The 27,755-nt window shown below is 46.3% G+C and overlaps 1 protein-coding gene across 3 annotated transcripts in view; it reads right to left on the reverse strand.

The window, feature by feature from the left end:
* Nucleotides 1–27,755, reverse strand: part of ANO2 (anoctamin 2) — a 334,494-nt gene that overhangs the window by 250,823 nt on the left and 55,916 nt on the right. For all 3 annotated transcript variants that reach the window (XM_070494504.1, XM_070494502.1, XM_070494503.1), the window contains exon 4: nucleotides 6,363–6,461. In XM_070494504.1, coding sequence (XP_070350605.1) covers nucleotides 6,363–6,461 — 99 coding nt within the window. The remainder of the gene's footprint in view (nucleotides 1–6,362; nucleotides 6,462–27,755) is intronic.

Raw genomic sequence — 27,755 nt, forward strand, 5'->3', positions numbered from 1 at the left:
CACCTGGGCCAATTCCTTATACAGACACACACACACACCCCCTGTTAGTTCTCTTTCTCCGGAGAACCCTGATAAAAGCCTCAGATCTGAATAACTGAGAAGCAAGAAGTGCGGTGCTCCAGGCCAGGCAGAGTCCCTGAAGCTGGGTGGGCACCAGGAGCCAGAGGGAGGGTCTTCCTGTGGAACTTTTGCAACAGCCCTGGTTACAAATCAGAGCCTCTGGAGAGGCAGCAGGCGTATCTGAGAACCACTTCCAACAGTTCACACAGCTCAGTGGAATTAATATCTTCCTCCTAAGGGGCCAGTCAGGCTAACCAAAATGTCAAGTTCCTTTGCTTTTTAACTGAAATTATATTAGTTCAGCATGGTAACACTGATTCTCTCACACTGATCAGAAAATTCTTCATGGCAGTTATGTATGTTTTCAGTTAATGAAAATGAAAAGATGAATTATTCTTTAATAAATGCAGTTTAGTAGGTAAAAAATATTTCAAGATGTGGATTCCATGGAGACAAAGTATGAATGACCTTTCTGCTCTAATTTTTGTCTTTGAATCCTTTGCTTACCAGAAATTTACACGCATTGCTTTGTAGTGCAACTTTATATGTGGGACGCCTGCCCCAGCATGGCTTGATAAGCGGTGCATAGGTCTGCACCCAGGATCCAAACCAGCAAACCCCGGGCCACCAACGTGGAGCACAAGAACCTGTAACTGCTATACCACCAGGCTGGCGTTTTTTTTTTTTTTTTTTTGGTGGGGTAGATTGGCCCTCAGCTAACATCTATGCCAATCTTCCTCTGTTTTGTGTGTGACATGCCACCACAGCATGGCTTGATGAGCAGTGTGTAGGTTGGCATGCGGGATCCAAACCCGTGAACCCCAAGCAGCTGAAGCAGAGCACATAAACCCAACCACTAAGCACCAGGCCGGCCCCCATAATTCTTTTAAAAAATGACCCATTTGTATTTCTGCTTTTGGTTGTAATCCATCTCAAGTCCTGTTTTGGAAAAGAGGCTAAGACATGAATCAAACCCAGGTTCACAGGGGCAGAGCCAGTAGCAGAACTCAAGTCTCCACTGCCACACCTGCCGTCTGTCCTTGAAGTGGGCCCGTCAAGCTCTGCCCGCCGCGCTGCGGCGCCTGAGCAGTCTTCCTACTGGCTTTCCCAGGGACTGCCTCGCAGACCTCTCACATGGAGACATTATGTTTACGGACACCCCAAGGACCCATGCTCTAGGAAACAGAAATCCCCCAGCACACAGTCCAAAGGCCATCTGTTCCCACCTCCCCACCAATTCCGTGTCTGGGCTTCCGGCTGCCTTGGCAGATTTCAAGGACTGGGCCCGTTTTCCCTCAACACTACAGATGCTGGCTGGGAAGGGCAATAGCAGGAAGGAGCAGCCCCGATCTGGTGCCAGCTGCGCTGCCCTACACACGGTTACCTATGTACAACAATACCAACAACAGTAGCAATGCCGGTTATCACATGTTGAGCACACTTCTACGCTAGGCATCCTGCATACCTCATCACTGCTCCACCACAGCCTCCACAACACTTATTACTCCTGTTTTGGGGATGAGGGGAGCTCTGAGCCTGCCTTTCTGAAAAGGTATGACTTGCTGGAAGTTAACAGCATCTACTTGCATGCAAAGGACTCATCAGCTGAAGTCCTTCCAGGCTCCTGGGAACAGCAAACGTGACCCCTGCCATGTCAGTCACTCTATTAAGAACAGCTACAAAAGCTGTGACTGAGTTGACAAAAGTGATTTTCACCCATCCCAGACATGTCACGTTTTCCAAATTTACTGGACTCTGGCTGGATCAGCACGATTTCATTGACAAGAACGGACTCAGTTTCCTCCCACTGGTCCATTTCCCGCCTTGTCTCTGCAGGAGGCAGCACTTGGAGAATAAGTGAATGTAACGGGTGAGAAAGAGGGGTGTTCATTCATAAATATAGAAAAGCGAAGGAGAAATAAATGTGGAAGTTGACCACAATCTAGAAGGGCCACCGTGGTAATGAGCAGAGGAGAGGAGGCATCCATTTCAAACTGTCCCAAGCTGCTCAGGGCCAAAGGCCCAGCCTTCCCGCCGCTTCCAGTGCATGGATGTTGAGTGTCCCTCACAAAACACTGGCTCTTCTGTTGTTGTTTTTGGAAAACAAATGCTTCCTTCCAAGATTCCCCGTCCCAGTTAATATCTGTGCTCAGAACTCCGAGTCCCTGGACGCATTACTATGGATTTGTCCGGGTTTGAGCTCTCGATTTCGTGACTTCCTCCCCATCTTCCTGGTCTCTCCGGACCGGCTGAGCTATGATGCAAACTTCCACAGGCCCGGAGGATGCTTAGCTGATCTCATGCCGTGCCTCATCCTCCTCCACGGACCCCCTGCCGCCAGGATGTGGCTTTCTGCAAATATAGTCTATTCTCGCTGTAGTCATTCCCTACACCCACTAAAAAAGAGGAAAAATGCCACTGGACCTAGCGCCAGCCCTCTGCAGGCTACGCTGGCTCATCCTCCCCCTCCATGCTCTTTTCTCATCTCAAGAACTGGGTTTAATGCCCACCCCCACCCCTGGGGTCAGGTTGTCAGGTTAATTTTTCCAAGCATATGCAACCCACGCAGCATACCAAGTTATATCTCCCTCTCCTGGTCATGACACCCTCTGTGAGCTCAGCTACAAGCCACTGCATTCTATGGATACAAAGAAAGCCCAGGGCCATGCAGCTGGACTGCAGAAGGATGACAGAACAGGCCACCTGGGTTGAGTCTGGGGCCGAAAAGCTTTGGAGAAAAGATCTTTCTGTTATGTCTGAAGTCTTGTGGGAGCCACCACCCAGCTTTGCTCCCCTGGCCCACCATATTTACATACAGAATCTCCTCTGTGCTACCAGTTGCTATTTGACACAGCATTTAACTGGTGCTTTGATGTCTGAGCATGTGTATTTTTCCTATTGTGCCCTTTGACTGTAAGCTCTCTGAGGGCATGGATGGTTTCTGTGTCCTTCAGTGTCTCTCAAAAGACTCTCTTACAGAGGGCGCTCCAATGATGTTGGCTGCCTATTCCATCAAGAAGGAAGTTGATTGGGGGAACAGGAACAGAGAATACACATAAAAATATTTGAAAACACAGACACAATAATAAACTCCGGTATTTCCATAGCACTGGTTAAGAATTGGATTCTTATAACAACATTCTAAGAAAAATAGGGCAAGTATTATTATGCCCATATCCTAGATGAGGAAACTGAGGCTCTCAAAGACAAAGTGACATCTCAAATGACACTGGAAAAAAGTGTAGAACCAAGGCTGGAAGTATGGTCTTCTGAGGACTCATCCGGTGTGGCGTCTACCACCCTATGCCACCAAAATGAAAGAGAAGGAAGTATGCAAACAACTTAAGTGCCCATTCACATGAGAATGAATAAAGAAGATGTGAGATATATACACAATGGAAGATTATTCAGCCATGAGAAAGGACATCCTGCATTTGCAACATGGATAGACTTTGAGCACATTATGCTAAGTGAAATAAGTCAGACAGAGAAAGAAAAGTGCTGTATGATCTCAGATAGGCAGAATCTCAAAAGTCAAACTTCTCAAACCAGAGATTAAAATGCTGGTTACCAGGGAATGGGGGGGTAGCAAATAGAGAGAGATTGTTTAAGGGTACGAACTCGCAATGAGTAGTAAATAAGTCCTGAAGATCTAATGCACAGTATAGTGAATATAGACACAGTTTTGTATTATAATCATTAACCTCGCTAAGAGACTACAACTTAATTATCCCAAGCACTAAAAAGAAAGAATAATTATGTAACATGGTAGAGGTATTAACTATCACTACAATGGCAATCATATTACAATACATAAACGTATCAAATTAACATGTTGTACATCTTAAATTTACACAAGTAATATGTCAAATATATCTGAATTATAAAAAAAATGCAAAGAAGAAAGAGGAGAGAGACTCAGAGATGGCCATGATATAGTGCGTCCTTGTCCTAATCATCTCATCTACAAATTCAAGAGCAGGTACTACCTAAACTACAGATGGTAAGTTCCAATAGGCTAAATGCCTAGGGGCACAGCAACTCTGAGGGCAGACCTGTCATTTAAGCAGAATGATGCTCTCAAAGATAAGAGCTTGTGAAAGGACAAGAGAAGACTAGAGGGCCTGGAGGTAGGCACTCCTTGAGGCTGAATCTGAATGAGGAGGAGAAGAAGGTGGTAGAGAAGTGAGAGGTGTGGTAAGATGTCCAAAGAACAGAGAGGGAGGCTAGGAGAAGGCATCAGGAGAGGGAGGTGGAAGGGAGAGGGAAGAAGTGAAGGAAACGCATGAAAGTGAAGGAAGAATGGGAAGGAAAGCAAAGAAGAAAAAGAGCCAAAGAGGGGAGAGTAGAAGAAGGATGCACACGTCTATGTTTCTAGAATTCTTGCTAAAAGGATCGTCCAGGGGTATAGTAGCAATAGCGTGGGCATTAGAGTTTTGCTTACCTTCTTTCCAGGGATCAGCCAGCAGAGATAAAAACATAGGAAGCAAGGTACAAATAGAATGAAATTAAGAGAACATTAGATATTCAAATAAACCAGAGAACGCAGAAGAAGTATATATTGAAGTTAGAAGGAAGACAGAAGAAAGAGAAATGAAATGGTTGGCCAAGTTAGGACACCCAGAGGGAAACAGAGGCCTCCATTCAAGGCTGACTTGGGTCTTACGCTCAGCAGACTGGGAGACCATCAGTGGAGGAGGAGCGGAAGCTCAGAACAAAGAGGACGCCTGCATTTGAGGACAGTGGCATTAGGAGTGAGAGGTCCAAAACCAGGAGACAAAGAACACAGCAGTACAATTGAAGGAGAAAAGAACACAGTGTGGCCCTTGTGAAACCAAGACACTCAGGCATGTGACCCCAATACATTTACCTTTTACTGGCAAAACGTTTGTAGGTATTATTCATGTCTCTGTTTTATCATTGTTTAATGATCATTTGTCAACTGCCATGGAGGCATTATCCATCTTAATAAACCTATAAGAACAGAACCCACAGACTTTACCCTTCCTGAATAGGGGATTCATGTTACAATGGTATTTGATGAGTGATTTCAGATGGGGACAGTAGATCTGTTGGTAGTGAAGATGGTGTGAGCATAGCCAATGATGTTAATCACGATGGTGTTGCTACTAATAGTGAAGATGGGGATGAGAAGGCAGGTGAGAACAGTGGTGGTGCAGAAGGCAACAAATATGGAATTCTGTTAATAATGGGGAGGGTGGAAATTATGGTAACGGAAGCTGGAATAATGAAGATGATCTCCTCAAAGCTGCTCACCACTTGTGAAATGACACCACGGATGTGTGTCAGTGATGGGAGAGAGACAGAGACAGAGACAGAGAGATCACCCATAGATCACCCACGGTTAGACTAGAGTATCATCTGCCCCAGGACCCTGCCTAGAGGCATCTCAAATGATCAAAGCCCATAGCCACTCCTTTCTTCTACAATGCCTAACAACAAAAAAAAACGGTGAATCTGTAGACACCTTGCCTTTCTCTCTGGAGATGTTTGCTGGATTTTGTTTTACAAAGAGACTGTGACCTAGGAATTCCCTAGGGAGATTTTTAAATCATACCTAGACCATATTGGCTGAAAAGGACCTCAAAAATCATCTAAACTGTGTGGCTCTTAACCCAGATGTGCCACAGAACCTCCTGTGGAACTTTTTCACAGTACTGATGCCAGAACCTCGTTCCATACCCACCAACTGAATCAAAATCCCAGAGGTGAGCCATTGGCATGAAAATTTTGAAAACACTCCCCAGATTATTTTAACCAACTCGCCTGATTAAGAATCTTCTATTTTACAGAAGAGACAAGCAAAACCCACCATCACACAATACTTTGTGGCAGAGTCACAACCGGAATAGGTGTCTTCACGGCAAGTTTGGCGCTATTCTCCCTGCACGCTGCTGCCCGCATCAGCATGGCTTGCTGTCTGCTCTCCTTGCTACATTCACTCTAAAGAAATGCCTGGCAGTGTTAGGACCCCAAGAAGAGGGAGAAAGGAGGCATAACAGAGAAATCAAGAAGCTGGACCAGGGCAATGCTTGGGGTTTCTCGTGCAGCACATCCCAGGTGGAGCTCTGAGGTGAAAAGATCCTCCAAACCCCGCTCCTCTGCCCACCCCAAATCTCTTCCCCATCCCACCCACCTCAGTGCCCCATATTTAGGGTCTCTGGGGAGGCAAGAGGGATTTCAACTTCACAAAACAAACATCCCACCTTCCCCGTTCCCAAATTATTTACATCCAGCCAGCCCTCGGGAGGCCCCCAAACCCAGAAGAAACAGGCTCATACTTTCTTGGTGGGAACTTTGATCTTCAAGAATTCTGCCTCTCTGGCCAGCACCTGCCACGGGGCATGTATCCGGACAAAGATGGATCCCTGGTTTTTACTCTGCAAGATACAAAAGAAGAAGAAATGGAAACACTTAGAAGGACATAGTTTACCTTCCTGGCTCCCCAACGCTCCCAAGCTAGAAGCCCAGACCTGTTATTTCTTCGGTTTCTGTTGGTTTTTTCTCTTCAAACTTCACCGGGGCTAGTCCCCTCCCGCCTACACCCCATTCACCACTCTTATTCCAGAAATGCTCTCATTAAAAACCATAGGGTAGTGATCCCAAAGCGTGGTCCCCGGAGTTTAGTGGCTTCAGAGGAAAAGAAGAGTTAAAACCATTGTGCTCACAGATTTGAAATGTAAGCAATTGTGATTTTCAGAAATCCCATTAGACTCTCAATATCCGTCAGTTTACCTCCACTAGCATTCGGTGAACAGCCTACAACTTGTCTACATTCATGTATTTTCATTGTTTATCGTTAACTTTGTATTCTTGTTCTACCATTGTGCTGTCACAGCCCCAAATCACAAAAGGGGTTCACCTAAGCCTAAAAGTAAAGCTATAAATAATAATTTGAACAGGACAACTCAAAATAACACCATAAGCATAAATCTTGAAGAGGGCTCCCATATGAATATAGAATATGAATCTATGTCTCAGGACAAGTGATTCCGTGAGCGCATTAATTTCACCTGAAAAAGGAAAAGTAAGAAAAGGAAATGCAGTGATGAGCATTTAAAATTAAGTCTCATTGACTCAGCAATCCATTTGGCCCCAGTCGCAGTGTCTGTTACAAAAATTGGTCAGATTATGACGTGAAGCCATCAATTTCTTCTCATCTTCAAATAAAACCTCAAATTTTTTTCAGGACACGCGCGCACAGATAAAAAAATACTTTCTAACATCAATTCAATTAATTTTATCACTAAAGAATGAAAGGAGACCAAAACAAGTAGGAAAAACAGGCAAAAGCCCCCTTATAATAAAGTGAGAAGCTTCGAAACTACCTGCAAAATTAGTCACAAACACTGTTATCCACAGAGAAAGCAGAACAAACTGACAGCAAAATTCCCTCATCAACTGAGTATTGGAAATCCCAGGAAAGCCTGCCCCACAGTGGGGAGGTGCCGGGGTGCTGGCTAACACGCCGCCTCCATTAAGATAAAGCCACTAAGGAGTGTAGTGAGAATCGGCCCTAGCAAGTGTGCTCGCAGATTCTTGCTCTGTTCACCCCCTGACAACCCAAGCTACAGGAGAAAGGGGGCTTTTATTGCATTGCTGGGTATTTTGTGAAGCAGGATTCATGGACACCAGCACTGAGCAGAGGAGATACTGCTCACAGAAAAGCAGTCGTCCCTGGTGTTCAACAACCTGCCCTCTGGTCCTGAGTGAGGTTCAAGGTAGCAGTGGAAGCCAGCCACACACAGACTCTGACCGCCTGCCTTTCCCGAGTGCCAGGCAGAGAAATTGCGGCCAAGAGAAGACTGCTGTCCACACTGCAGTGCAGACTACGACGTGCGCACGTACGCATCTGAAATGTGAATAACGTAAGGTGTTTCACGATGCTCCTAATGCAAGTGGAGACTATTTCCATGACTGTGAACGGCAGCTCCACAATACCTTCAGTAATTCAAACATCCAGAAGCCACCTTCACTTAAGAGATGAAATGCTCTGATTTATGAATGAAAAGAGTGAAGAATAAACCAGGATTTAAGACTGAACTGTGGTAGAAAGTCTTGGATAGTCAAGAGTTTGCAAATACCTGAGAATAATAACAGTACGATGCCTAGATACTGAGTGTGTATCATGAGCCAGGACGGAGCTAGGTGGTTATCTGCTTCAGCTCATAGAATATTCACAGCCATGCTGTCACGTAGGTACTGTCACTATCCCTATTTTACAATTAAGGAAATTAGGGCAGGGAAAACTTAAATAATTTGTCCAAAGTTATACAAATAGTGTGATTTAAAAAAAAAAAGTATTTGAATCCAGGCAGTCTATGCTCTACCTGCAATTTCTCTTCTCTCATGGAGACAGACATGCCATGTTACTGAGCAATGTTGAAAACCACATCCAAGGGTTGCAACAGAACATAAAGACATGCCTCTCAGACTAAAGTTGGATCAAAAGATGGATAAGGAATCTTTGAGATCGTCCTAAGACTTTCGTCCCAGCTTCCAAGTGGACATAGTTCTGACAAAACGCTGGAAGTGGCCTTCAGCAAGAAATTGCCCCAATTTCTGCACCCATCCATGGTTGTGATATCCAGGACTACTAGACAGAGTCATCAATCACTTGCTGCCATTTCTAACTGTAATTCAAGCTTTTCTAATTTAGTGAAAATAAAAGGTAAGAAAAGAAACCATCTGTGAAGCTGACCTGCAACCCCAGCTCTCCATCACAGCCCCAGAAATGATGATTTTGGTGAAAGATGGCAAACAGTACCATCCCTCTCACTAAGATGAAATCATGACTATTACTGATTTTAATATATTATGTTTTGTCTTTATTTTTAAATTACGATGAACCCTTTTTTTCTAACTCTAGAATTGGTGGCTTAAGTGTGTACCAAATGTCCACTAAGTGGCTACAGATGTTCAAAGTTTGAGAAAGGTTTGGGAGGACCAGGGTCTAATCCCACAGCCTTGGTGGCAGACTGCTAGCTGCCACCTGACAGCCATTCTCATTTTTTCATTTTTTAACTAAGCATGTGGCCATCCAGGATGAACACTACAGCTCCCTGCAGTTAGGTGCAACCCTAACACAATTTCTGGCCAGTGTAGTGTAGGTGGAAGTGTTGGGAAGCAGCTTCTGGCAACTCTTTTCAAAGAGAGCAAGGAGGTGCCTTTGGCCCCTTCATCTTCTTCCCTGCCCTTAACCCACTGCCTGGAACATGGATATAAGCATCTGACACCTTGATGGCAAAGTCAAGGCCAGAAAGAGCAGAGAGAAGTGGGTCCTCACCTCACAGAGCGTCATAACAGCCCTGGCTGTCTCCGAGACTTTTATGTGAAAGATCTAATTCTACCTTGTTTAGCCACTATGGTTTTTAGAGGTTCTAGAGCTGCGGCGCAACCTCACAGTAACTAATGCAAAATTGTTTCCCGATGTGGAGACGTTAGTTCCCTCCAGCGAAGTATGCTTGTCCTCCATTCTCCTCAAACAGATTTGTTTTAAATGACAACAAAAGCTGGAATGCAATTTTGTGGTGCTAACATCCAGTCATGTTCCTTTCATGCCATGTAATATTGTCACCTTCTCATCAAAAGAAAATCGTGCAAGCTCATGTGAAATATTAGCTGGTGTGACTGGCTATGTCTTCTAAAGAAGAAACAAATACTTGAAAATCCCTAAGCAGAGCCATCACCAAATGCAGAAGCTCTTTTTACTAACCCAAGAATCTAAAATTGGAGGTAAACATAGATTGAGCTTAAAAAAATTTCCTTGTTCCATAGGCCCAACTGACTTCCACTCTACCCATTCAAATTCAAAGAATTTGAATTCTTTCAGGCAAAGTAGGGGAGTGGAAAGAGCTTAGGTTTCAGATAAAAACAGATTAAGATTTTAAATCTGGATTTTACAGCTGTGGGATGTTGAGCAAGTTACTTAACCAAACGAGCCTCCATTTCTTTATCTGAATAAGGAAGAAGAGAAACACTGCAGGACTAATGTGAGGATTCAAGATAAGGTATGGGAAGTCCCCGCTTTAGTGCCTGGAATACGGACATTATTCAATAGATGTCGGCCATTACTATGGGGATTAGCTCTACCCAACCAAAATGATGGCTTCGTGACTGCAGTGTCAAAATGCACATATGCCTAGTTGGTTCTGTTTGGATCCTGTGACCAGTTCCTAAAAATCGGTAACCATAGCCCAGAAAGTAATTGGTTAACTTTGGCCAACAGAATTTAAATCTAGTTCAGTTTTGAGAGAATAATTCAATACCCTTAAGGGTCACTTACGAATCTTTTTCTCATGCCAACAACTAAACTTATTCGAGCTTCCACTTGATCAGGAATTTTATGAAGACCCTGCAGGAGAGCCTCCCCATTCCTATCAGTCACCCCTGATGCTCACTGCATTTGCAGATCACTGCTGCCTTTCCTAGGCACCTAATGCACCAGCACAAACTCATTCTGGTGCTCATACAACACAATGAAATTGAACCAGAACTGGATATATCTGGAATCTCTCTGCCTTCTGGCCTGATAAGGGTGTGGTAGCACTAAGGAGAAGAATCAGGGACACTCTGGAAAATAAGAGACTTCAATTGTTAGTCTTTGGTATCTTTACTCACCAAGCATTAGACTTCCTTGGTGCCATTCAGCATCCTCATGCTGACAGCTCAAAGCAGAGCCAGCTGATGGGTACAGTGAATTTCAGAAGACTGAGCTGATGTGATCAAAGGACTCTCAAGTTAGAAAGACCTCCAAGGATACCTACTTTCTTTCTCAAGTAACAAATGAAGACCTGGAGCTCAAGAGACTAAGTTGCTTGAGTTTGGATATATAGCTAGTTAGTAGCAGAACCAGACACGGAATCCAGGTCTCCTGATGCCAGGGTCCATCACAAACTACCTGTGAGGGACAGCATCACATATCCCTGAGGGCTCCCAACCCATCTGAGGGCAACCCTGCAGCCCCTCCCTTCACAACAGATTAGGTAGATGAGGGATGGAGAAATGAGGGGGAGAGGGGGAGAAGTGCACTCCCAGCCACCTCTCACCGGTACTCCAGCCACTGTTCAAGGCCCTCAGCAGGGACCAGAGGCCCACGTACTCCTGGTGAGATTATCCGTATTGTTTATGTCTTCTTGTTGTTATCCAAAGATTGCATGTGGCTTCGCAAGACCACAGACTCCCTCTAGAGACAAGAGTGAATGGGAGGCAGCCCCAGCCAAACACTGGAAACCGATACTCCACAAGCCTCCTTCCCACACAGTCCTGCCAAGCCACTTCAACGCTGACCCCAGATGCCTGAGTGTACTCTGGTCCCGGGCCCTGCTGTGAGCTGAGAACATCAGCTGCAGTACATTGTGGCCCAGGAATGGGGCTGCCAGAGGAAGGGTGGGGAGATGTGCATGTGGACAATGGAGAGGAGCAGAGAGCGAACAGGTTCCTCTAAGATATCACCAACCTAGATCATCTTGGATCAGCAAGAAGCAAAGGCATGTGGTCCCACAGTGAGGGTAGGAGAAACCCCCAGGGACTCCCACATTCTCAGATCATCATGGTTGATGTCCACAAGCTAAAGGAGTTATGCCAGGTGGTGCTGAGACTGTGGTCCAGGCAGCCATCATCACAGACGAAGGAGGAGTGGGGAGCGTAGCCTTGAGGCTTTTTAAATTACAGCAGGAAATGAGATAGTCCTCACAACTCCTCCATTTGAGGAACACCATGGGCTATCCCTGTGTCATCATTAAGAACAAAGCCTTGACTTCCCTTCAGCTATCAGGAACTTCCAACCTATGACCAGGGAGCAGGCGCTGCCTGGACCTCCCAGAGACAGAGTGGCTTGGAATTAAGCACACGGAAGAACGTCCCAACTGGAGGAGGAAAGATGAAAACTCACTTTTCTGGGAGACCCCGGAAGAGAGCAAGGGAATCTCCTCTCCAAACCAACCCTCCCCAGGCCAAGGCCAGGATGGGTTAAGATCAGCAAAAGGAGATAGCCGGACTAAATGCCCATTGCACCCTGTCCCAGAGACCCAAAAGGTACCAGCAGCGTGACCCCTCTTATAGAAAAAGGCTTCACCTAGTCCCCAGCCAAAGACTGGGGACAACCTACCCAGAATCCTACAGAAATGAAAACTCACCTCATCTTGTACTTTTTCCAAAGCAAACAGCCATTGCCAAAAGTCCCTGAAAGGGAAGGGCATTCTTGGCTGGGAGGATCCCTTGGGTTAACCACCAAAATGGACAGGCACCCAGAGGAGATGCTCTCTGGACCTGCTACCATAGTGTCTACTCTGTGCATTGCACCTCACTGCACTCCAGACAGGAGCCACCTAGAAAACATGCTCAAAGCCCATGTGAAGATGAAGTAGCGAGGGAGAACTCAATAAAACCAAGTCAGTGTCCCCTCCACACCAAAGGTAGAGAGAACCTGCTCCCCACCTAATAATCCCTGAGCCACAGAGGCCCCCAAGAGCAGCACAGCACCCTGGAAGGAGCACCATATAGGGAGTCAGCAATCGAGCAGGTTAAGTGTTCTCAGAGCTTTGTTCTACTTCAAAAATCCCACAGAAAGGGCTGCCTCATGGCCAAGTGGGCAGCCCGGGCTTTCACCAGTTCAGATCCTGGGCACAGACATGGCACTGCTCATCAGGCCGTGCTGAGGCGGCGTCCCGCACAGAAGGACCTACAACTAGAATATACAACTATGTACTGGGGGGCTTTGGGGAAAAGAAGAAGAAGAAAAGAAAAAAAAAATGGCAACAGATGTTAGCTCAGGTGCCAATCTTTAACAAAAACCCAAAAAATCCCACAGAAGAAATGAGGAAGAATCTTCACCATGTAGGATAGGTCATGGGAAGGCCATGGGTAATAGGACCTGAGGACCCTGTCTTGGGGCCCAGCTCTGTCACTTACCAGCTGCACCATTGTTGACAACTCACCAAAGCTCTTGAAACTCAGAGGCAATGTTAAAATAATTATAATGATTAATAACAATACCATCTGGAGGAGAGAAAGATGGGCAGTACAAAGGGACAGGTGAAATTGTTGGGGGGAGTAGATATGTGCATTATCTTGATTACGATGATGGCTTCACAGTGGGTACATATGTCAAAACTCAACGGATCAAATACTTTAAATATGTACAGTTTATTATACATCAATTATACCTCAATAAGGCTAGGGAAAAAAGATTTGCAAAAATATAAAACAAAGCCACATTTCTCATAATTTATTTTTGTTTTGAAAATTATCACTATTTTTCATTAAAATATATTATTTGTCAAACATTTTATTTGTTTAATAATATGTTGTATATTGTTAGGTTTTAATTAAGAAATAAACAGTCAAAAGTTAATAATGATTCCATGCTATCCCAGAATCAAACAAGATTATATACACTAAAGTATTCTACAAACTATAAAGTATATATAAAAGTATTTTTTAAAGAGCAAGACCATGGGCAGCCAATGCCAAATCTCTGCCATGGTACTCAAAATGCAGAGCACGCACCTGCCATTTGGATCACAGAACACACGCCCTTGACCTCTACAGGGATCCTACCATGCTTCTTGGATCCCACCTGAGAGAAATCATAGCTGAGCCCTCCTTGGCAAAAGCTCCTGGCATGTACCTGCAAACACCGAGTGAGGTTAAAGATAAAAGAGAATGCTTCTCTTGGGAATTTACAATGCAGAAAGTAACAGGCTGAACAGAATCCAGAAGCCAGAGACCAAATTTCTACCATAAAAAGGATGAAAATTGGGGCTGGCCCCATGGCCGAGTGGTTAAGTTCGCGCGCTCCACTGCAGGCGGCCCAGTGTTTCGTTGGTTCAAATCCTGGGCGTGGACATGGCACTGCTCATCAAACCATGCTGAGGCAGCGTCCCACATGCCACAACTAGAAGGACCCACAACGAAGAATATACAACTATGTACCGAGGGGCTTTGGGGAGAAAAAGGAAAAAAATAAAATCTTTAAACAAAAAAGGATGAAAATCCATAAGCCCTGGAGATGTTGGCAGAAAGGACAGGGCCTCTTCAAAACTAAGAAAGGCTGGGAGGCTGATGACCAGGCTTCAGGCACACAGGCCCAGCCCCAAACAGAGGGGGAAAGGTCATAGATAAACCATGAGGAAAGACCAGAGGGAAATGCCGCCCTTTCCTATTCATCAGAGTATAACTATTTCAGACAGTTGACATCCTGCAAGTGGAATCAGATGCTGCAGAATGCTAACTCTCAGCAATGTGTGCTTCCCACTCACCCCCACCAGAAGACTGCGAGCATTTCATTGCCCAGAGGAATGGAAGGCAGAGGCAGAGTGGTAGGCAAAGGGTGGTTGAGAGTTGGATGGTTGATAGTTACTCAAAGCAAGGATAATCAATAGGTCCTGGTTGGACTAGGTCAGTCCCGGTTTATTTCCTTGACTCATCATCCCATCCAGTTTAGCAATTTAGGATTAACAAAAATGTCCCAGATTGGACAATAAGTCATAGGGTCACCCTATGGATCATCAAGAGTACCACTAAATTCAATAGCTCTCAAACCTTTGGACATGAATGCCCAGTATCTCCTTCCTGACCTTCATTCCTCTGGCCTATATGATAAATGTCCCAGGGAAAGAGAAAGAAGCATTTCCAGGCACATCAAAGCCCAACACATCATCTCTGAAAGTTTCCCTATTTCTGATATCCCTCCTAACTCAAAACTTATGTGATCCTTTGATTTTGATACTTTTCTTCCCTCCTCGAGACACTTCTACAAAACCTTCATACTATTGGTAATTAACTCCCCTCCCTCCCAAAGGTGTGCTGTTGTTTCGTCTTAGTGGTGACTTATCTCTCCCTTAAGGAATAATTGCACTATTTCCTAGGATTTAATCATCTCAACATATTTCAATTCAACAAGTATTTATCAGGCAACAACCATGTGCTCAGCAATGTGCTAAGAGTTAAGGGCATACAGAAGAAATATAAGCCATCATACCATCATATGGCTTTCAGTCTCTTTGGAAACCAGATAAATGGTAGCTAATACACCAGACAGATGAATAACACCATGACTGGAATGACTAATGTCCAAATGGACAAGACAACTAGTGAATGCTCATTTGTTTGTTGTCTCCCTCTCACTCATCAACAATTGCCAGATTTTGCTCCTCCTGGATCTCAGCCACATGTTTTCAATAGACTTGACCTCACTACCAACTCCAAGGATAGGTCCACTTAGCCTGAGCCAATCAGCATATCCATCCCCCTGGCCACAACAATTGGTCTGGAATATGTTTGTAATGCAATCAGAACCAATAAGATGTGAGGAAATGTTGGCTAGAGTTGGAGAAAGCAGCTTTCCCTTTCTGCCAGAACTCAGGAGAATAGCGGCAGTCAATTTGTTCCATAAAGGGAAGGCCTGGGTCAGCCAAGGGACCACTGAGTAAATAGAGGATGAAGTAGAACGTGCAGAAGGTTGAGCAGAAAGATAGAGAAATAGGGGGTGTTTGGAGACATCATTTGACCTGCTGGATCAAGCCTCACCAGACCTACTTATGGGCTTCCTAATTACACGAGCTTATAAACTCCCTTTGTTGTTTAAGCTAGTTTGAGTTGGGCTTTCTATCAATGCAACCAAGAGTTCTCACTGAGATAAGAAACCAGTGGAAGAGCTGACTCTGGGCCAGAGGAACCAGAAAGGATGTCATGAAGGAGAATGAACTTGAGTTCTACTTTGAACATCGTATGACCATATTTACACACACAAAAAGGGTTGTAAGTGGCAAGGAAGGGAAGGAATGGGATAAGCAAAAGTGTAAGGAGAAGTGAGTACAGCATATGGAGACCAGCCTGCCTGAAGCAGGGCGGAAGCTGGGGAGCCGGAGGGCTGAGATGTGGCTTTTGCTGGCCAAACTGCCCACTATGTTGCTGTTGCCTATGAACTTCACAACAGGGATCTCGGTGGGTCAACCCTGTGTGTTCACTCAGGTTAATTATATCTTCAACAGGATAAAGAAGGACAAAAGTCCCCCTATCAGGGAGCCCTGAGAGAGTGCCTTCCTCTTTTCTCAATGGAGCTCAAGGTGGAAACTTCTTCCCATTCTCCAGTGAGACCAAGAAATGCAATAGATGGGCAGTGACTATCCATCTGCTCTGGGGTTGGTCTAGGCTGTGGTCAACCTAGAGAATAGAGGGGCAAGCCTCCCATGTGCCACTGTGACCATCCTCAGGTCAGAGGAGGCAGGTTCTTGAAGGCGGGGCTCTGGGTCTCCCTTCTAGGGGCCAATAATCCTTCATAACTGAGATCTTCTGTAGGGAGGCCAGGCACACTTTGAATATGTACAAAGAAGCCATGAAATCTTCTATAACACTAGCTACAAGCTTTCTTCAGCTACAGGACCCTGTCTTCAAACCAAATATTTCAAGGGGCTACCCTTTGGAGAACCAGGGCTCCACCTGCTCAGCCTCCTTTGGCCCTGAGGTGGGCTTTGTGTCACTTTATGCAAACCACAAGAGCTGCACCCTTCCCCTTGGAAAGGGATGGGAGCTTTTGACTGTCACAATGAGTGGGGAGCACCACTACCATTCAGCGGATGGAAGCAAGGATGCAAACATGCTTGTATGTACTGGAAAGTCCCGCACAAGGAAAAAATCATCCCTCCAGAAATGCGTAGCGCTCCATCGAGAACCACCACCCACGGCTCAGGGAGTGAAGCTGAAAACCACTGTGGGGCCCACAGAGGTATCAGACGGGACGTAAAAGCCGGTGTCAGCAATTATCACACCAGTCCCCGCTCCCACCACACCAGACTCAGACTTGAGAGATATTAAGGTGGAGCTTAAAGAAATTGGTTTATGAATAAAGGTTATTAAATTAGCTCAAATCTAGATCTTGGATCTGATATTGATGAGCTCATCAGGGACACTCAGGAAAAGACCCATCACTGTGATGATAAAAAAGAATAGAGCAGTTGATTATTTTGTGGGCTTCCCAAAATATCCAGAATTAGCCCATCTGCCAAGGGTGCCACAAAAATAACCCATTAGCCTTGAGGTCCAGGGGCCAGGGTCTCTGAAGTAGATGGGGGTCTTTGAGGAGCAGGGTACATTAAAGGAAGAGCTCAGAGAAACTGAGCTTAACATCCCAGCTCTGCCGTTTACCCACTGTGTGACCATGGGTATGTTATATAGTCTCTGAGGCTCAGTTTCCTTTTTGGTAAAATAGAAAAATACTACTCCGGAAGCAACAGTGACCTCGCAGAGTGCTTGTGAAGATCAGCAATGACACCAAAAAGGCATCAGCACAATGTCTGGCACGTTATAGGTGCCCGATGCTAATAATAATTGGATTTTGCAGATGGTGTCTTCTGGCCAGAGGAATTTGAATTGAAGGGGTTTGTGCAATCCGGTTTCCAGGAGCCTCCCTTTTTTCCCAGAAAAACCTGGCTCTTGGGGCATTTTTTCCCCTATATGAGGCGAGAGCCCAGTTTGGAACACATCCCCTTTATGCAGCCAAAACAGGCTTTTCCACAGCCGTGACCCTGCACACATGCACGGCTGTCGAGCTGGCCCTGCCTGAGACCACCCATCCCTTCCCATGGCGTCCAGTCTAGAAGAAAAGGGGTCATCAACCATGCTAATTAAATCTGCAGATGATAACAAACTGGGCGGTGCTGCAAACAGCACCAGAGACGATGGGGAAATAAATGAGAAGGGACCTGGGGAGTTTAGAAAATATGGGACAGGAAATAACAAAATGAGATTCAATGCAGAAGAATGCAAGCAACACTAACTGGGGGGAATAATCATAAACATAGACACTGGGGTGGGGGGAGAAGGAAGCTGGAAAAGGCTGAGGAGATGAGGGCTTGGGGTAGGGTGGATGACAGAGGGCAAGTGAGAGAATAGGGAGCAAGAGGTGAGCAAGAAGGAGGGGTGAGAAGCCTAGAGGTGAGACCAAATGGAGAATGTCCTGGCCACGGCTGAGCTGGCGCCCCAGGTCCACCCGCAAGGCCACGACAATTCTCTAAGGCTCCCTTCCAAAGGTGGTCCTCCATGCATGCTCTGGCTCAAGCCACACCTTCTCCAAAAAGTCCTTCCAGACACCTAAAGTGAGTGCTCCCAGTCTCCTCACTTGTCAGTTGTCCGTGACATGCGGCTCCATGTTTGTCTATGGGCATCTTTCCATGTCTGACTCCCTTGTCTCCAGGGGGACAGAGATCCAGCTGTGCAGCTCACTGGGTTCCTCCCAGCATCACCACAGAGCTAAGCCCAGTAGGGTTTCAACAAAAAGGAGGGTCAACATCATCCCAAACAACACAACAAAGAGAAGAATTTCTCTCTCCAACCTCTCAGGGGTCAACATTATTTCTAAGGCTTCTCCATTTTTAACTCTAGTTCCTTGATGCTGGTGCAATGCCACGTGCATGGTGGCCCTGAAACAAGTGCATGTTGTCTATTTAACCTTTATTCAGGCCAGAACACAAGCCACAGTTGCTCAGGGTCCAGGGGGAAAAGAGATTAAATGAGTCTGGGGAACACAATGAGGTGTGTGCCCCCCTCGAGTGACGATGACCCTTCTGATTCAGCCGTGATGCAGGGAGTGGCTTGTCCAAGACAATGGTGGTCTCCCTGTGGCACCTGCTCCCTCTCAGCTGAAAACTTCACAATCAGTAATCATAATCAACAACAATCAGGAGAATAAGGTATAACTCATTCTCAGGGAACCTGAGTAAGGCTCACTGGCCCTGGAGAGAAACCTAGCTGCTGTTGGGGCCATTGTCAAGTCAAATTCCCGTGAGGAACAGCGGGAGCCCTCATAAATCCAAGATTCTCATAGTTCTCACTAAACGTGTGTGTTTGAAGGGATAAAAGAAGTAAATACCCAAAATTTATTTCAAAGTTCAGCCTACCCAGGCATCGAAGACAATAGGAAGGGAAAGTAAAAAGCCAAACGTGCTAAGAAATCCCCTTCAGAGAGGCAGACAGACGAAGGCGTTTCCAGAGTGCCTTCTGCACGGAGCGGGTCCTTTATGTCCCAAGCGGACAGGATATCCCGGTATTCTGAGAGGCCTCTGGAGAAAGGTGGCCCTTTCTTGCTCATCTGGACCCACACTATTCCAGCATTGCTCAGCCCCCAGGGCAGTGGGAGAAACCAGGGACAAGTCGATGAGTCGTACAGACCCAGGTCGTGGGGCCAGCTCCGCACTTCCCATCTGCGGTACCTTAGGAATGTCACACCTGAGCCACCCTGGGCATCTGCTTCCTGCTTACCTGTAAAGTGACAAGGCTGAACTCAGAAGGTCCCCTCCCTCTGAAAGACCCTTTGACTTCATGAAGGGTGGGAATTCTCCTAGCACTTCAGCCTGAAGAAGTGGTCCTTCAATCATTCTACCGCAAATGTGATTCCATGGGCTATGAAGCTCCCAGCCTCCTGGGGAAGCCCAGGACTGAGCTACAGCGGAGTCACAGAGACTTCCGCCAACTGGATAGAACTGGGTTTCTTCTTGTCTTCCTTCCGCAAGGCTCCCATCCCTTCTTATATCCTAAAACTTGCAAAGAAAAAAGGTCCTACTCAGGGTGAGGCCCCTCTCCTGGACAAGAAATGCAGCAGATACCAGCCAGAAACGGTATTTCCTGAGCTATAGTGCTTATCCTAACCCAGGTGGCCTCATGCAATTGTGCAGGCCATGCACTGCACAAAGATGCTACATGAAGGGGGCACCAACCCTAGTGAACACGCTTTAGAGGTGTATATGTGTTATGACAGCCTTCTGATGAATGGCAGCAAAGCGTCTTGATCTAACAAAATCATCAAATTAAGATGACTTTCAAAAAATGGAAATAAATCACCTTGAGAAAAGGAGAGCTTTTTCTAATTGGCACAAAGATATGGTCTAAGCTAGCTGTGACACCAATCTTAACCCTGGATGCCGACCCACAGGAAGTCGGCCAGAAAGAGGGACAACAGTACTTAGTTTCCTTTCCACTGCCCCAAAGCAAAACCTGCTCTCAAGAATATAATCCGAAAAAATCATCTGATGGGTTTTAAATAACTACTAGGTCAAAGCAGAACGCCTCTTGGGGATATCTATATTTTTTAAAGGATCAAAAAAAATCATGGTTTATTAAAGACTGGGTCCTTGTCTTGTTCATCAAGCACCTAGTCACCCAACACCGTGCCCAGAGTAGAGTAAGGACTACAAATGGTTCACTGGAGCAAGTGGAACCAATGGGGGATTCCAGAAACCCATCAATGGGTAGAGGAGGAATCCGGGTCTCCTAAAGTCTTAGCCCATGAGGAGACACACTCAGGCCCCAGCTGTAAAGCCCAGCATATCCCACTTAGAATCCTCCACAGGCCATGCACACATTCTCGGGAAGCTTCGTGAATGTTTCTGAGACCAGAGAAAGCTGGAGATGTACAATCTCCGAAGCTCGTTTTATTCATCAGAGAAGAAATCCAGAAACCAGGCCCAGGGTGGCAGCCAGCTTCAACCAGGTCCAGGTAAATGAGATAAGAGTAAACTATGCTTTCACTTCTCCCTCTGCTGGTAGCCATCTGTTTCTGAGATCTCTCCATGGGATCCTCCATCTGCCTCTGTCTTGCTCTGAAGGCTCTGTGGCCTGTACATTCCCTCATCCTGGCTTACCTGTCATATAACCCACATCCTTTCCAGCTAAGGGAGGTCCTGGAATGTCCTCAAGAAGCTCATAGTCTAAGTTCATGTTGCCTCACTCAGGAACTACCAAGTGACTTAGCTAGTCCATCTATGACAAGGCAACCCTTTTGGGGCTGAACGCCTCAGCCTGGTGAAGACCTGAGCCCACCCAGCCGAAGTGTAATGGGCTGTGAACGCTTTATCCCACCGGTCACTCACAGCAGACACCCAGGCACACTAGAGGGCTGGTGGGGAGAGGATAAGGGTCCCAGTGTCTTTCTAAAGAGGCTCAAAGCACGCTGCCTGGTGATGGCTGCACAACTTTGTGAATACACTAAAAACCACTGGGTTGTACACTCTAAAAGGGTGGATTTTATGGTATAAGAATTATACCTCAATTTTTTTAAAAATCATGCTACCTAGACCTTCACTTCTGCCCACAAAGAGGGCCAGCCCTGTCAAGGCTCTGGACAAGCTTCCTAATTAGTCCTTTTCCCAAGAAAATGATGTACCCATGGTCCTGGGAGGAGGCACGGTATAATGGAAAGACACAGGCTCCAGAACCTGAGAGCCCTGCAGCGCTCCGTCTGCACGGCCTTGGCAGTTACTCAACCACTCTGAGCCCTGGTCCACAGAAGGGAGCACACGACCTCCTGCACGGGGCTATTGTGGCGAGTCGGTGTGAAGAGTTGTGGGAAACACTGGCCATGGGCATGCACATGGCAGATGCACATACTTATTATTTCCTTTGGTGATAGGGCAGTATTTGCACTGGGGGCTTTTTTTTCCCTGAATATTTGGTAATTTAACCTGGGCTGGACAGCAAGGTTACTATTAGTGACCGATTGCTATGCTGCTATAAATAAAAAGACCAGATAAAGCAAATGAAAGAGAAGGGTGAGGACTGAGGAGTTTATAGGCCCTGCCAGGGTCAGAATTGCATAATTTTTGCCTAAAAGTGCCTAAAGCAGCTCTCTTTTCTGTCTCTCTCTCTCTCTTTGTCCCATGACACCTGGTGTCCCGGGCTCCTGAATTTTGGCCCATGTTCTCTGGCCCTACCACTGGGCCGGCTAAGCCACTGACTCTGGACAACTTTTGGGTTGCTGTAGACGTGACCAGCAAGTCTGGGACTCCACGGGCAATACTGTCCAACTCACTGTGTACCACATGCCTGCTGCATTCTCCTGCCCATCCTCGTCCCTGACCCATCCCTGCCTCTCTGGAAGGATCGGGCTGGGGCCGTCCAGCATGCTGGGGGAAGCCAAGGAGAGACTGCTCAAAGACCGAAGGAGGCTGAGAGGAGCATGTCCTGTCGATTAGGGATGGGCTGAGCTGGAGCAACGTCTCTGGCTGCTCTTCTAGCCTTTCTGTCAGCACATCAGGACGCATGAGGTGTTTCTGTCAATCGCCGAAGATGCATGGCATCCCGGCTGAATCCTCCCTGAGCTGATGGGACTGCTTGGGAGATATCCAGCATTTGAAGAAGCTCCTTGTTCAGGGGTGGTGAAGCGTTTTGGAGGAAAGTCTCTGCAGGTGGCCGGAGTGTATGTGACAAACTTCATGGGGAGCTGCAAAGCCGGCTGGGCTCAGTGACAGCCTTGCAGCCTTCTGGAGGGGCCTTTCAGCCCCAGTGACACTAGCCATCACTGTTGAGAGGTAACATTGCCCTACTCACACTCCAGTCCAGGGACACCCACGGAAGCCCAGACCTCCCACCTGCATGCTCAGGAAGATAGGGACAGACGCCTCAATGCTCAGTGCTTTCACACATCCAGAGTCCTCACTATGAACAAGGAGGGACTCGGAGGGGAACCAGGCACAGACCCTGCCCTCAAGTAGCTTACAGACTGGGAAACCCTACAGGAGGTAGGAAAAAAGACTAAGAGCCTAAGGGCTGCAGAAAATTTAAAAGAGGGGAGCCGCTGGGGAGGAACGTGAGGCTCCCAGCCCCTTCCCCTAAACAGCTAGATCATACAGTCAGTGTCTCAGGGTTCAGTTCACAACTGGGGAAGGGAGACAGGACTTCCACCTGACCTGCCGTTCACTAGCTGCATAAGCTTAGACAAGTCACCTCTCTTCCCTCCCTTCTCTTCACTTATGCAGTGAAGGGTGGGGTGAGACGTCTGTGAGGACCCTTCCAACGCCAGAGTTGTGAGCTTCTTTGAAGCTTTGCATTGGGTCCGCGCAGCCCCTGTTATCACAGTCTCCTGTCTTGCTTGGCCGCTGGCCTTGGATTCCTTCTCAGCCCTTTCATTCACCTGTGAATGTTCACTTCCGGGCACACAGCTCCCTCTGGTCCTCATGCCTCGTGCTCAGCTGCCACGTTTTCTGACATCTCGCTTCCAGTCAAAACCTTACACACGTCTCCAAAGCGGTCCCCCAGCCAGCTCCTCCAGTTCACCTTTCTGGGAATTCTGTGTGTTAGTTGCACACACAAAAATCCAGAAAACCACTAAGAACAGGGTCTATGTCTATCTTTTATTCAGAACTCTCACCTGCTGGTCCATTGCCCAGGACAGGGGTCAGCAAACTTTTTCTATAAAAGGGCACATGGGAAATATTTTAAGCTTTGCTGGCCACATGGTCTCTGTCACAGCTCCTCAACTCTGCTGCTGAAGCCCAAAAGCCATAGTAGACCAAACATAAATAAAGGAGTGTAGCTAAATTCCAGGTAAATTCTTTTACCAAAAGAGATGTGGACCGCATTTGGCCTGCCAATCCTTGACCCAGAGCAGGCCTTACTATGGATGCATGTCTACCTGCCCTTCTCTCATTACTGTGACTGTTTACATGTCTATCTGCTATACTTGACTGCAAGCTTCCTGAAGGCTGCCTCTGTGCCTTTCAACTCTCGAAGCCCAGACTAATACTGTGCCTTCATGTAGTATGTCCAGTCAATGCTTGTCCTTTTACTGCTCTGATCTCAGGGTACATGTTTCACATCTCCTGACCTAGCGAGATCACCACTAGGACAGACTATGAGATTTCAAGAGGCAGACAAGTGCCAGTGGGAGGATGGCCCAGGGCCAAAACCCAGCCACACAAGTTTGTAACGCACCTACCAGAGAATACAGGGGAAGGCGAACTGGCCTGCTGGCCTCAACACTGCTCTGGGAGGAATTCCATTCTGGTACATCAAAGGGTACATCTCCGGATCAAAAGTTTGGACCAGACACTCTACCTCCTGGATCCATTCCGCTACCCCTCCCACGCTAACTATCCCCACTGACAGCCCTCCAGGGACTGGGATCAACCATGGAAGGCAGACATCTGCGAGAGCTTCCAGTCCTTTCATCTGAACCTGTAGCAGATGCCTAATATCTGCCACTAACACATTCTTATGCTGCGCAGGTAAGAGAGAGCATCCAAACACATCAGGCCACTTGACTCACGATACCCTGGTGATTACGGGTGATGATCCCCATTCTACAGAAGAGCAGGTGAGCTCAGAGAGGCAATGACTTGCTCAAAATCACTGTCTGGAGCAGTAGAACCAGGCCTAGGGCTTCGCATGATGTGGCTACCATAAAAAGCCAATGTGGCCTAGGCCACATCTAGAATGACAGAGAAGAAGACTCCGCTTATTCTCACTGATGCATTTTAAGGGGGCAGACAAATCAGAGCCCACTCAGAGCAGAGAAATGAGCAAAGTAAAATAACTCAAAGCCACATCAGATGACAAATGGATGAAGGTATCTGACTGATGAGATAGAAGTCCAAGGCAAGGGCATGGGGGAGGCATCATGGTGTCTGGTTTGGCCAAGGTCAGGGCTAGCTGAGGGGACGTAAGCGTCCATCTTAGTCCACTGTCTGGCCATGGTCCAAACCAGTCAGAATCATGTTCTAAAATATGATTAGATTCTCGGAGCATTATTTTAATTATTTCACCTGCCTTTTGGAATGACAGTAAATAAACATTCCTTCATCAATTTCCATTTTCAAGTAAAGAGCAAATGGTTGTTATAAGGTTGAATACAGTCTCTCCAAAATTCATGTCCATGTGGAACCTCCGAATGTGACCTCATTTGGAAATAGGAGTGCTGCAGATATAGTCAATTAAGAAGAAGTCATACTGGATTAGGGTGGGCCCTACATCCAACAACTGGTGTCCTTATAACAAGAGGAAAGGGTGCACAGAGAAGATGGCCATGTGAAGACAGAGACAGAGAATGGAGTGATGCAGCCACCAGCCAAGGAAGACCACAGATTGCTGGCAACCATCAGAAGCCGGGAGAGGGCCGTGGGACGGTTCTCCTTCAGAACCTCCGGAAGTTACCAACCCTGCCGACACCTAGATTGGAACTTCTGGCCTCTAACACTGTAAGAGAATAAATTTCTGTTGTTTTCAGCCAACACATTTGAGGTAATATTTTATGGCAGCCTTAGAAAACAAATGCAATTGTTAACTTAGAAACATTATTAGACTGAGCATTTTATGGAAAAGCAGTATAATACAGTGGGTAAGAGCATGTAACATGAAGTAAGACTGCCTGAGTTCAAATCCCCAGCCAAAACTTCACCAGTTGTGTGGCCTTGAGCAAGTTATTTAACTTTCTTATGCCTCAGTTTCCCCTTCTACAAAATATTAAAAGTATCTACCTCATTTGATTGTTATAAGGATTAAGCGCATTAATACATGTAACGCACTAAGGACATAGTCTATACCAGGAAACATACACTGTAAGTTCTAGCTATTACTATAAGCTACAGCAGACCAGAGGGTTTGGGTTTTGTATTTTACTACAATCACTACTGTACTAGTGGACAGTTTTTATGACTCTCTGTTTACTACGTGTAAACCTATACCAACCGGATTATGTTTGATGTATTTGTAATTCTCACAGTAACACTGTAAGGGAAGGAGAATAACCCCCACTTTATAGATGAAGAAAGTGAGGCTCAGAAAGGTTGAGTAACTTGTTCAGTTACACAGTAAGCAAGAACACAGGACCACACAGTAAGAACTGAAGCAATCAAGATTCACACTCAGGTCTGTCTGACTTTCATGCTTTTCCATAGTATCATGCTGATCCCTTGGGCAGAGACCAACTCTGTTCCCCCACTGTATTACCAGCCCCAGTACAATGCCTGGATAATAGTGAGTGTGCCCCAAACACTGGATGAAGTTATCGATTCATTAACTATAATATGAATGCCCTGGATATTAGCCTTAGTGATTTTCTCTTAAGCTCAGTCCACGCAGCATAGAAACATGTACACAACACCAGCAAACCTAGATAGTGATCCCTCAAGGAGCCAACAGATTTATGGGAACACGACATTCCCGCACTGATTTATACAGCATCCTATGTGGACGCACAAACTTGCTGGAAAGGGTGTATTTTGTTACTTAGAGAAGCCAGAGAAGGTGGCACTGAGATTTAGCACTGCCCTGAAGGAACACGCTACCCAGCAACTTCATTAAGGGTTCAATTTTCCATGGAAAAGGAGCAGGCAGCACAGGCATACCTTCTAAAATTTTATCGTGAAGCAGATTGCTAATCACGTTGTGCTCAGGCTTAACATTTGGCTGGAAGAAAGCAAGCGGAAATGGCCATTGGGAACATTAAAATTGGACAGTTGGTGCACCCACAAGCGGAGAGGGCCCTCAAGAACATAACAGTGTTTCTTCATCTTCTCCATGGAAAACACGGCCTGATACTAAAGCCATTTGCATTCCTGCTCCCAGGCAGGAGGATGGAGGCAAAGGGGAGGAAGAAGCACCAGGGTCAGGGCGAAGGAGCCAAGTCATGCCACGTCCACATTAATAATTTTTCCTTCAAATAATGAAAACAGAAGATGAAGCTGCATGCAGACAAATAAGAGGCGACTGTACCCAAACACAAGAAACAAAGCTAATTTCGGAAGTCCTCATGTTTTCTGGTGGATTTCTGATACGGTAAGACAGATGACAAATCACTAAGTCTCTGCAGCTCAGATACAGACCAGAGAGGAGAAATGATCCTAGGGGGCTGCATAGCCATAAACACCTCCTGAGCCCTCTCGAGGTACAAGACCTATGTGAAGCGCTCAGCTTACAGGGATCACAGACCCCATCCCTGCCCTCCAGGAGCTCACTGTCCAGTGGGGAAACCAACGCGAAAGCAAAGTATTACAACATTTGCAGGGTGCCGTCGAAGTGGGGAGGTGGAAACCTAAGGGGCCAAGGAAGACCTCATAGGAGAGACCAAGCTTGAGCCAAGACCAATACATCAAAGGAAGAAAGAGCATTCCAGGCAGAGGGAAGAGCACAGGCAAAGGCCTGGAGGCAGAAAGCAGCATGACAAGTGGTTTGCTATGAACGGAGCCCAGGGTGTGCGTCAGAGATCAAGTCAGAGAGTGGAAAGACTTGACGGAGATAAAGCAAAGGCACAGACTTGCAACTAATCACAGAAACCTGCTACAATGTGCTTAAGGAGTGTGCACGTCATCTTAGCTGCTTAGAAGCCATTGAAAGATCTTAAATAAGGGATTGACTTGATCAGATTTGCATTTAGAGAGCCCACTCTGATACAGCATGAAGAAGGTTTGGAGGGGGCAATGCAGGGACCAGTTAAGAGATACTGCAATAATTCAAGGGGAGATCATGAGTGCTGGAACGAAGATGGTGGCAGTGGGTAAGGTGACATGGAAATAGACATGGGAAATGGGACTGACATGACTTGGTGTTCAACTGGACATGAGGAAAGGGAGAAATGTAGGGAGGCTTCCAGACTCTGGCATGGTTGAGAAGGAGAATGGTTAGGACAACCCCCAAGACAGGGAACCAGGAAGGAACTGAATTGAAGAGAAGTTGCTGAGTTCACTTATGAGTTTAAGATGTTTCTGAACATCCAGACACTGGAGCACACAAAATAAGTGTAGGTTAAATAAGAGTAAATGAGAGTCACCATGTGTAGGTAGATAATAACTTACACATGGCTGCAGGGGTGAAATTGCCCAGAAAGAGTGTTTAAAGAGAAGAGTAAAGGAAAGGGAAAAGAAGAAAAGACAGAGCTCTGAGAACGCTGATATTTCCATGGTAGA

Source organism: Equus asinus, chromosome 22, assembly GCF_041296235.1.
Source record: "Equus asinus isolate D_3611 breed Donkey chromosome 22, EquAss-T2T_v2, whole genome shotgun sequence".
In the NCBI taxonomy this organism is placed as follows: domain Eukaryota; kingdom Metazoa; phylum Chordata; class Mammalia; order Perissodactyla; family Equidae; genus Equus; species Equus asinus.